This window comes from Lepidothrix coronata, unplaced genomic scaffold (assembly GCF_001604755.1).
Source record: "Lepidothrix coronata isolate B3197 unplaced genomic scaffold, Lepidothrix_coronata-1.0 Scaffold233, whole genome shotgun sequence".
NCBI lineage: Eukaryota > Metazoa > Chordata > Aves > Passeriformes > Pipridae > Lepidothrix > Lepidothrix coronata.
Window position 1 is genome coordinate 598,560 of NW_016690413.1, and position 9,801 is coordinate 608,360.

Below are 9,801 nucleotides of genomic sequence, written 5' to 3' on the forward strand. Positions count from 1 at the left end.
TGGAGCCAGGCCGGGATCTTTTGGCATCCAACCGTCCTTGGACGAGCTCTTTGGTTTGGTTTTCTTTTTTTTTTTTTTTCCCCTTCTCTTTTCTTTTTGGTTGTTTTTTAATTCACGTTTGTACAATCTTCTGGATATCTTCCTTTTTTTTTTTTTTTTTCTTTCCCCGAGAAGGAGTAAAAAGGGAGTGTTGGAAACTTAACATTAAACAGGATTAAAGCCCTGAGCGCTTAAGGGGAAAACAGGTTAAGGAACTTAATCCAGGATGGATCTGCAGGAGCCCCAGCAGCTGGGAATGTTTGCGGAGGGCGAGCTGATGTCGGTGGGGATGGACACGTTCATCCACCGCATCGACTCCACCGAGGTCATTTACCAGCCCCGGCGCAAACGGGCCAAGCTCATCGGCAAGTACCTCATGGGAGACCTGCTGGGGGAGGGCTCCTACGGCAAAGTCAAGGAGATGCTGGACTCGGAGACCCTGTGCAGGAGGGCTGTGAAGATCCTGAAGAAGAAGAAGCTGCGCCGGATCCCCAATGGGGAGGCCAACGTGAAAAAGTGAGTGGACGGTTCTGGGGATGGGGGGTCGGCTTGGTGCTTGTTCTGCAGCTGAGCTCCTGTGTAACCTCAGCTGACAGCGTGGCTCTCTGATGGGGAAGGGCTTCCTAAGCCGTGGCTTCCTGCTCTGGAAGAGCTTCCTAAGCCATAAGTGTTCAGGAATCTTCCTACTGAACAGCGCCCAGCGCTCTGGGTGAGGCTGGCACAGGGAAAGGGGCGGGTTCCTGCGGGCCAGGACTGTCTGGAACACACCACTTTGGTGTTGCTTGATGGATTAAATAGTGTTTCCTAAAGCAGTCCCTCTCTAAGGTCTCGCCTTGCCCAGGTGCTGCTGCCTGGGAAGGGTGAGGGGGCACAAACACACCTGCTGTGGTCACAGTTATTGCATCCAAGTGTGTGTGGCCCTGGAGCTCTCTGGGGTGGCAGTTCCTGCTCCCACCCCTGTGGAAGGTGCCTGGAACGGGATCCAATGTATGGGGCACCCCATGGGCACAGGAAGTTTGGGGTTTTTCCCTTGGTTTCGTTTCTGAGGCGTCTGGGACACGTTCAAGGCTCTCCCCAGCTGATTTCTGACGCTGTAGAACAGGGCCAAGGGTTGTTGACCTCTCTGGTGTCAGTGACTGCAGAGCTGTGCTCAGGAAGCTCCGACACCCCGGTTACTCCGGGCACAAGGACCTTGTGGAAGGCAGCCCTGGGAGGGGCCGGGTCCGTGGGGCTGCCGAGGGAACTTTCCCTTCCAGGACCTCGCAGCAGCTGCGTCCCAGCCCTGCCAGGAGCTGCTTATCTGCCATGCAGGAGCCTCTGCAGCCCAAACAACCCGGCCAGGGTTTATCTGGGCCGGGAGGGAGGGCTGTGAGAGCTCCAGGAGCCTCTTGTGCCGCTCAGCTGAGGGTGAGCCCTGCCCTGGCAGAGTCCCGTGTCTGTCTCTCACTCAGGGTTGAGTTTCCCAGTTCAGCTGTGGGATATTTCACATCCTGTCCCAGCACTGCTGTCAGGGAGCTCTCACTTTGCCTTCCAACCTTCCTTGACAGCCTTGGCTGCGGAACAGTCACATCCCAAGGCTGGGACCTCCCTGTCCCTCCCTTCCTGGCTCAGGTTCAGGATCAGAGCGAACTTCGTTAATGTGTAATAAAATGTTTCTTGTTTTTCTGGTAGAGGCTGAGTGCCCCCGTCCCTCCATGGGCACATCCAGAGCTGCCACTGAGGAACAGGGAGATCGCTTCCTCCTTGGGGAAACTTTTAATGTAAATTAGATAAAAAGAACTTGCCCACACCAGGAGAGTTCCCTGCTCTGAGCCATGGGAACGCTCCTGTGTCCTGAGGTGAACTCCATGGAAGTTTTATTCATGCCCAGAGCGGGGCTGTGAGTGTCAGGGGGGTCATTAAGGGGGTTATTAAGCAGACTAGCCAAGCCCCTCCCTGGTTTGCTGTGGATGTTTTCTGGCTCAGCCCCACCTGCTCCTGAACACCAAGGCAGATTTTAGGTGTTGTCTTGTACCCAGGGTTGACTTTAGTTCAAGTTCCTGTTTCTGTCCCCTCATGCTTTCCTCTCTGCCCACCCATTTGTGATCTTTCTCTACTGCTTCAGTGGGGAATTTTAAGGCAAACTCTTGTATTTTTGGGGCCCTGGGCCTGTGGCACTCTGAGCTTGTCAGATCCTTCAGCTCAGGAAGTGAAAGCTGTGAAACTTGGGTTGTTGGACGGAGGTGATTGAGTTACTGTGGTGGGCTTGTGCCTCTGCTCCCTCACAGAGCTGTGGAGGACTGGGCAGGTCTGAGCCAGGCCTTGGGCACCTGCAGATGTGGGGCTGGAGCTGGGACATCAATGCCATCCCTGGGTCACCCTGTGGGTCACTCCTTGCTCATATCCCAGACCAAAGCCTCATCCCACACGTGCAGCCCCCTGTCCCAGCCCTGTCTCCTGATGTTCTGGAGACCCAGAAATTATGACTAAAATGTGTTTGGGACTTAGATCAAATTGAATGATTTTTCTCTACCCTAGAATACTCCAGATTTGCCCCGGAAAAATGAGTCCTGAAGGGATCTCCCAGTCCTGGGGAGGATGTTGAGGGTTTAAACTTGTAAGACACACGTTTCCTTAAATCCACTGAGGGAATCTTCGTTTCTCTTCAGTTGCTTTAGGTGAAGTGAGGTGGCTCAGTCAGGCAGACAGTGCTGGGGCTGATCCCTGCAAAACAGGAGTTTAGTGGGATTGCTGAAAAGAGGAAGGCAAACTTGGCAGGCTGTGTGTGCAGCAGCAGAGGTTTAATAACGCCGCGCGCTAATAACCTCACACGTTAATTAAGCGTTTGGGGCTCTGGGGGATCCCACGTGCCCTGTGCTGTACTTACCACCTCGGGACTGCTCCGGCTGGAATCTCTGCTCCCTCCACGGTCTGTGACAGTTTGTTCCTGGGGTCTGCAGGAACCGAGCTGGAACCTCCCGGCAGGGACAGCTCTGCTGGGCACGGGCTTGCTGGAAGCCCCAGAGGTGTGGGCTCAGGTGGGGCTGCAGCTGCTGCTCCTGATCCCTGGCCCTCCTCCCCGGACATGGGGCCCTTCGGAGCCGCCTGGCTCAGGGGGATCCTCTGCTGGGCTGGGTGTTTGCTTGGCTGTTCCCAGAAACCCTGGGAGCTGTAATCCATGGAAGAGCGCAGGTAGCTGTGTTGTGATGGATATAGAGCCTGGAATGCCAGACATCCCTGCAGGAATATGGACAGAGCCCTGGGACTAGAAAAGAGAAAAAGCAGCACCAAGGTCCTCCCGTCCAGTCCTGAGGCAGGGGCCTGCTCTTAAGCTTTTAGGACCTTATTGGAGGAACCTCATGAACCAAAGGAAGGGAGTGAATCTTTTGGCTGTGTGGCTGGGTTTTATTTAAGCAGGAGTGGCTGTGAGACCAGGAACAAGCTGTGGGAAGAACGCTGGATCTTGGTGGAGATGTCCAGGAAGGAACTTCTTTCCAGGCTGTCCTTGGCAACTTCCAGAATGGTGTGGCAATGGAGCAAGTAGGCAGCTTTGCTATATACAGTTCTGAGCAGCTACAGCCCCCAGTTATTTGCCAGAGCAGGTACATTGCAGGGGATAAGTCTTAATCTACCAGGATGAGCTTAATGGATCTGACAGAGCTCCAGTTAGGTCTTTTCCCTCCTCGTCGTCTTCCGAGGAGGTTGCACTTGGAAGCAGGCCCTGCCCTCTGGCAGTCTGTCTGGTCACACACTTGCAGTGGGCTGGGCTGGGGTTTTGGTGTTAATTTTGGGGAAAAAAACCAACTTTAGGCCCGTTCTGAGGAGGTGGGTTCCCCTGCTCGTGGGGTTTGCAAAGCAAAATGTGATCGGAGGTGACTGGCTGGCTGTCCCTGCTCCTCAGGCATTCCAGAGTGCAAGAGGAGCTAAAAATAGAAGTAATCTTTCCTCTGGGAAAAGGGCTGCTTGGCCTCTGCCCCAGAGGGGGGGCACTGCCCTGGCATTTTGGATGGGTTCATAAAGTCCTCTGGGGGGGGAAATCATTGCAGAAATATGAGATATTTTTTCAGTCTGTTGAAGGTGGAAGGAATCAGTGTTTGTGCTTCTGAGCTGTATTACAGGGAATGAGCTGTTGGGATCAGGATTTTAAATGTGTCCCTGATATTGGCAGCTTGCTTTGCCTTAAAGCAGTTGTGTTTGAGTGTGTGTGCTCTCCTCCCTCCCAGCATCCCAGCTGGATCCCTCGGCCCTCTCCCCCTGTGCTGCAGGATCTCCTCACCCCACACAAGCACTGGCTGCAGTTCTTGTGCTGGTTTAATCCACTTCAGCCCTTCGGTTGTTCCTATAATTAGACCTGTCTGCTGTGCCCACTGAACACTGGGGAGCTGTCCCATGGTGTTCTGGGTCTCTGCTCAGCTCTCGGTGGCCTTTTTAAATCCAGAGTTGAGAAAGGAAAAGTCCCTGGGCTAAACTTTGTTAGTGAAGTGATTCCTACTGCTCAGGTATCCTTAAAAGATCCTGAAGGATTCTTTTTGCACTCCTGCATTGGAGGAGCCTTTCCAAGGAGCAGTTCCTGGTTGTTACTGAGATGTGAGGCACCAGCCAGGCTTTGTGCTGACCCAGCTTGTTGTTGGAGCTGTGAATGGTGAGGGGCTTTGGGCTGGCTTTGGGCTGGGGCTCTCGCTTCCAAAGCTGTGCTTGGAATTCCTTGTAGTGCTGCTTCCGAGAGCTGGAGCTGATGAAGTGTGACCACACTGCTCAAAGCACTCGCCAAATGGCACAGGAAGGGAGGTGGGAAGGAGAGTTTGTGGAGTTTAGCACAAGTTTATGTGGAGTTTAGCACAGCTCAGCGTGGAGCAGCAGCGGGACCTGCAGTGCCAGACACCGACAGAACCACCCTGACCTGACTGTCCTGCTCTGCCTGTTTCTCCACAGCTGGCAGCCAGTGGGATTTCACAGGCTGAGTTTAATGCAAAAGAGACTAAAATGTGGTTTGGGGCAGGTGCAAAATCCCAGGAGACAAAGATCAGACCAGCTGACAGGAGCTGACATACGAGGGGCTGTTCTCCGAGCCAAGGGAAGGTGTTTGTGCTGGTTTAGGTTGTTCCCCACAAACAGAGGATTCGGTTCAGGTCTCTGAACCATTCAGTCGAGTTAAGTTTGGGCTAGATTTGGGGAGAAATGGAGTGGGAAATTAGCTTTTTAAACATGACTTTTTTCCTTGTCTCTTCCTGCAGGGAAATCCAGCTCCTGCGGCGATTACGGCACAAAAACGTCATCCAGCTGGTCGATGTGTTGTACAACGAGGAGAAGCAGAAAATATATCCTTTTCTTTACAGGGCTGTTAATCAGGTTTGAATTCCCACTGCTCCCTGCTGCAGTTCTGCTTTTTGGGAAGGTCCTTTTGGATGCTTCTTAAGCTTGAATTTTTGCAATTAAATTGCTTCCACTGGTATTAACCATCCTGCCTGCTGGGAGACTTTCCCCAGGAACACAGATTCCCAGACACACTGGTTGAGGCAGTTTTATGCCTCACCTTACTGGATATGGGGTGACTCTGCCACGCTGAGAGCACTTTGCCTGGAACCAGCGTGGAAGTTCCTGGAGCTGATCTGTTGTAGCACATGTTATAAATGGTTGCTTTTATATTTGGCAGTGTTTTCTAAATACTGCCTTATTAGAGCACTCCAGAAAAGGGGTAATTTAATTGTGTGCGTTAATTAGATCAAACGCTCTGCCACCAGATCATTAGGATAAAGCAGTGTGACAACTTCTGCTTGTGCCCGTGGCCTCGACAGACAGGGGGGACAGCGAGTCAATTACCGGGAGAGAGAGATGCCTTTAATTAGGGAGAAGGGAGGAGGCAGCGAGGGGAAAAGGAGCCCGAGAGAGACATCGTGTGTCGGAACCAGGTGATGACAACCCAGAACTGTCACTGGGAAATGGGGTCTCTCTGGGGACGTTCCTGTCTGGACTCCCCAGGCAGTGCTGGTCCACGAAGAACATGTTGTTTTTCAGTACTTTCCCCTTGCAAGTACAGGTTGACTTTGCCATTTTTGTCTGTATCTGCTCCTCCAGTCTCTGAGTTTGCTCCTCCCAGTGCTGGTGACATTGGAAATTGGGACTGTGGAGGGAGGGATTCTGTTCCCACCTGAGTGCCCTGTTGCTGGTGGAAGTGCATTGCAGGCTTCAGCTGTGTTTGTCATAGAGTCAGAGACTGCTTTGGGTTGAAAGGGACCCCAAAGCCACTTCAGGGTATTTCCCTGTTTCTGTCATTCCTGTGAGGTCTCTGGTTTGGCTCCTGTGAAGTTCCTGTCCTGTCCCAGGCCCGATGCTGGAGCTGCAGTGGGTCATTCCAGAAGGGTTTTCTCGTGGGTGCCTCCCCCTCCTGTGGGAGCTGGAGGAAGGTCCCTCAGCAGCTGGGGAGTGCAGCCCCTCGGGCTTTGGCTCTCTGGGACAGGGCTTTGCCCTCACACAGCACCTCCTGAGGGGTGTTCAACCTCGGAGCTTCCTTAACTCTGCCTTCACGTATATGGTGATGGAGTACTGTGTGTGTGGGATGCAGGAGATGCTGGACAGTGTCCCAGAAAAGAGGTTTCCAGTGTTTCAGGCTCATGGGTAAGTTTGGTTCCTCTCACCACTGTGCTCTCTTGAGCTGGAGAGCTCTGCTCAGGCTGCACATGAAAGCAAACCTGGCTTTGTGCAGTGATTTAATCTTTTACACCCATGCAAAAAGTGAAAAGCTCTTGAAGTGGTGGCAGGGATTGTCCTTAGATTTTTGGGGAGGAAGACCATGTTTCTGTTAATTTTTCTGTTATTTTTGTTTAACTCCCTGAGCTGCCCAACAGCCCTTCCTGGCCCTCGTCCTCCTGCAGTGCCCAGGGGTGCAAAGGGGGGAATCTCCTGCCCTGCCTAAATGGAGGCCAAGCCACAGTTCAGCATCAGAAGAGAGATTAAAGGCCTTGGGATGGATTAGGGATTGGCAATATCCAGCATGATCTCTTAGCCTGGTTAGTTAGCAGACAGGATAAGCTGGAGCCCCTTTCACTCTGCAAGGAAAGAGACCTGAAAATTCTGGGAATAGAAGATGGTCATGATCAAACCAGGGCAGAGCAGCAAACTTGTGGCAACCGCATAATTTTCTGGTCGTATTTTCATTTTGTTTAAGAGATCTCTGGGATTACAGACAGCCTAAGTGAAATTCAGGCACACTAATACTATTTCTGGGTATTATGAGATGAAACACTTGCCTGCTGCCAGGCTGTGTGTGCAGTGCTGGTGACAGCCCAGAGTCTCTGACCGTGAGCACAGCAAAAAGCTCCTTTCTACTGGCTAAAAGTGTTTGATTTTTTCCCTCTGCCTCTCTCTGCAGGTACTTTTGTCAGCTTATAGATGGCTTAGAATACTTGCACAGCCAAGGGATTGTCCACAAGGATATCAAACCGGGGAACCTCCTGCTAACAACCAATGGGACACTAAAAATATCCGATTTAGGCGTAGCAGAGGTATGTGAGAAGTGCAGCAGTGGGACATTCCAGATTGAGGTCACCTCTGTGGTGTCATTGATTTATTGTGCTTTTAGGCTTTTGTTCTGTTGCGCTCGCAGAGCGCTCTGAGTGACTCTGAATATTTATTGCAATTGGCAAAGCACTTTTGTTGGTAACAGCATGAAACCTCCACTCAGGAAGCACAGAGAGGAAAACATCAATCTTGGACGAGCCCAAAAGTGGGGGCAAATGGGGATAAGCTGCATAACCTTACCCTGGTTTTTGTGTGGAGTCTGTCCTAGGTGGGAGAGGTGCAGGGCTTGTCGCTGGGGTGTGTGGTTGCTGTGGTGGCATGTTCTCATCAGCTGTAGATGTTCAGTAGAGGAGTTTTCCCCTTTTGTTTCCCGGGTGGAACTTTTCCAGCGCTCAGTTTGTTTTCCTTGGAAGTCTGACACTGGTCTCTCCTGCAGGCATTGCATCCGTTTGCGGAGGACGACACGTGCAGGACGAGCCAAGGGTCGCCAGCATTCCAGCCCCCAGAAATTGCCAATGGCCTTGACACCTTTTCAGGCTTTAAAGTCGACATCTGGTCCGCGGGGGTGACGCTGTGAGTGCCCAGAGCCCCCAGGAACTGGAGAACAAACCACACCCCCAGGGAGCTCAGTCCTGGGCTGTCACTGCTGCTCTTGTGTGTTGGGGGAGCAGGGAGGGGAGTGCTGGTCCCTCCTGGGGGGGTTTCATGCTCCTCAAAGTACCTGTAATTCTGTAGAAGGTCATCTTTTCTCTCTGTGAGTGACTCTGCAGCTGTTGCTCAGCACCCAGAAGCACAGCTGCTGCAACAACAGAAACCACAAGTATTTATTTTAAAGTTTCTGCTGTCCCAGCTGTCAGGGAGGTGTCCTGGTGGTTTTGGCTTGTGTGAATGAAGAGCTGTGATGAAGGAAGGCTAAGTTTAAAGAGGCATTCCACGTACTGTCAAATATTCCTCTTTTAGTTCCCTCTTGGCTCCTTTTGGTTTACATAGCCATGTAAGAAATGAGTACCTGTGTGCTGCTTCTTATCCAGCTTCTCCTTCTGCCTCCACAGATACAACATCACAACGGGTCTGTACCCCTTTGAAGGGGATAATATCTATAAATTATTTGAAAACATCGGGAAAGGCGACTACACAATTCCAGAGGATTGTGGTCCTCCACTCTCGGACTTATTGAGAGGTGAGTCTCCCAGGTGGCTCCAAAAGGGTGACATTTATAGATGCAACAACTGCTCAGCTTGCACAGTGCCAGGCAGAGCTTCCTTCCAAGTGTCCTGTGGAGATGCAGGATCCTGTTGGACGGGGAGGCTGTGCTTACAGCCTCTGAAGGATCTTCAGCACTGGTATTTTCCTGAGATCCACTAACTCCTGCATGGCTCTTGCAGTCCTTGGTTCTTGCATTATGTTGTGCTCTGAGAAGCTTTTACACCTAAAGACAAATTGAAATTTAAATTTAAATTGGCATTGTAGCATTGATGCAGGTTTTGCCAGTGAGAACACTCAGATGCCTTGTCCAGGCTTTCCCTGAAGTGAAACACTGAGTACTCGGGGCCTGCTGTCCTTCCTCATCAGCCTCTGCTCTGGATTTATTTGTCTCAGTCCCATTTGTCCTCCTTCCCCCCAGATTCAGAGCTGCAGGATATTGGAGCAAAGTGACAGGTTTCACTTTCACAGCAGGGCTGGGGTAGGACCCAGAATAGCACTTTCTGGGGAGAAGGTTGAGGTTTTTCTTGGTTTTTTTTCTTACTGTCCCTTATTGCAGCAGTTTGAGGTTTAGTGCTGAACAGTCTCCACCTGTGAAAGCTGAGTGGTCACTCAGGGCAGCAGTTTAGTGCCCAGCAGGCAGGCTGGAGAGCCCCTTTGGCAGCAGAGGGGATGTGATTCCAGCCCATGGGAGAGCCTGACCAGCATTGCTACTGCCCCCTTGGCAATGGAGCAGCCAAGTGCAGCCGTGCTGCCCAGCCCCCAGCACGGGCTCGTCCTCTCCTTGCCTTTTACAGCTCTTTTTATTGAGAGATCAGCCCCCAGATATGGGAGGTTTGTCTTGTTTCACATTGGATTTTCCTGTGCGGGGTAGCTGAGGGGCTGGGGGCACCGAGTCCCTCCCTCCTGGCAGCGTGTCAGTTCTGTGGGGACACAGGCTCTCAGCTCAGTGCAGGGACACAGGCTGGGTGCAGGGACACAGGCTGGGTGCAGGGACACAGGCTGGGTGCAGGGACACAGGCTGGGTGCAGGGACACAGGCTGGGTGCAGGGACACAGGCTC

At 52.1% G+C, this 9,801-nt stretch overlaps 1 protein-coding gene across 2 annotated transcripts in view; it reads left to right on the forward strand.

Moving 5' to 3' along the window:
* The first annotated feature begins 15 nt into the window (after positions 1 to 15).
* Positions 16 to 9,801, forward strand: part of STK11 (serine/threonine kinase 11) — a 27,871-nt gene continuing 18,085 nt past the window's right edge. For both annotated transcript variants that reach the window (XM_017834374.1, XM_017834375.1), the window contains exons 1-6: positions 16 to 555; positions 5,253 to 5,336; positions 6,544 to 6,633; positions 7,388 to 7,520; positions 7,973 to 8,109; positions 8,589 to 8,716. In XM_017834374.1, coding sequence (XP_017689863.1) covers positions 266 to 555; positions 5,253 to 5,336; positions 6,544 to 6,633; positions 7,388 to 7,520; positions 7,973 to 8,109; positions 8,589 to 8,716 — 862 coding nt within the window. In that variant the 5' untranslated portion in view covers positions 16 to 265. The remainder of the gene's footprint in view (positions 556 to 5,252; positions 5,337 to 6,543; positions 6,634 to 7,387; positions 7,521 to 7,972; positions 8,110 to 8,588; positions 8,717 to 9,801) is intronic.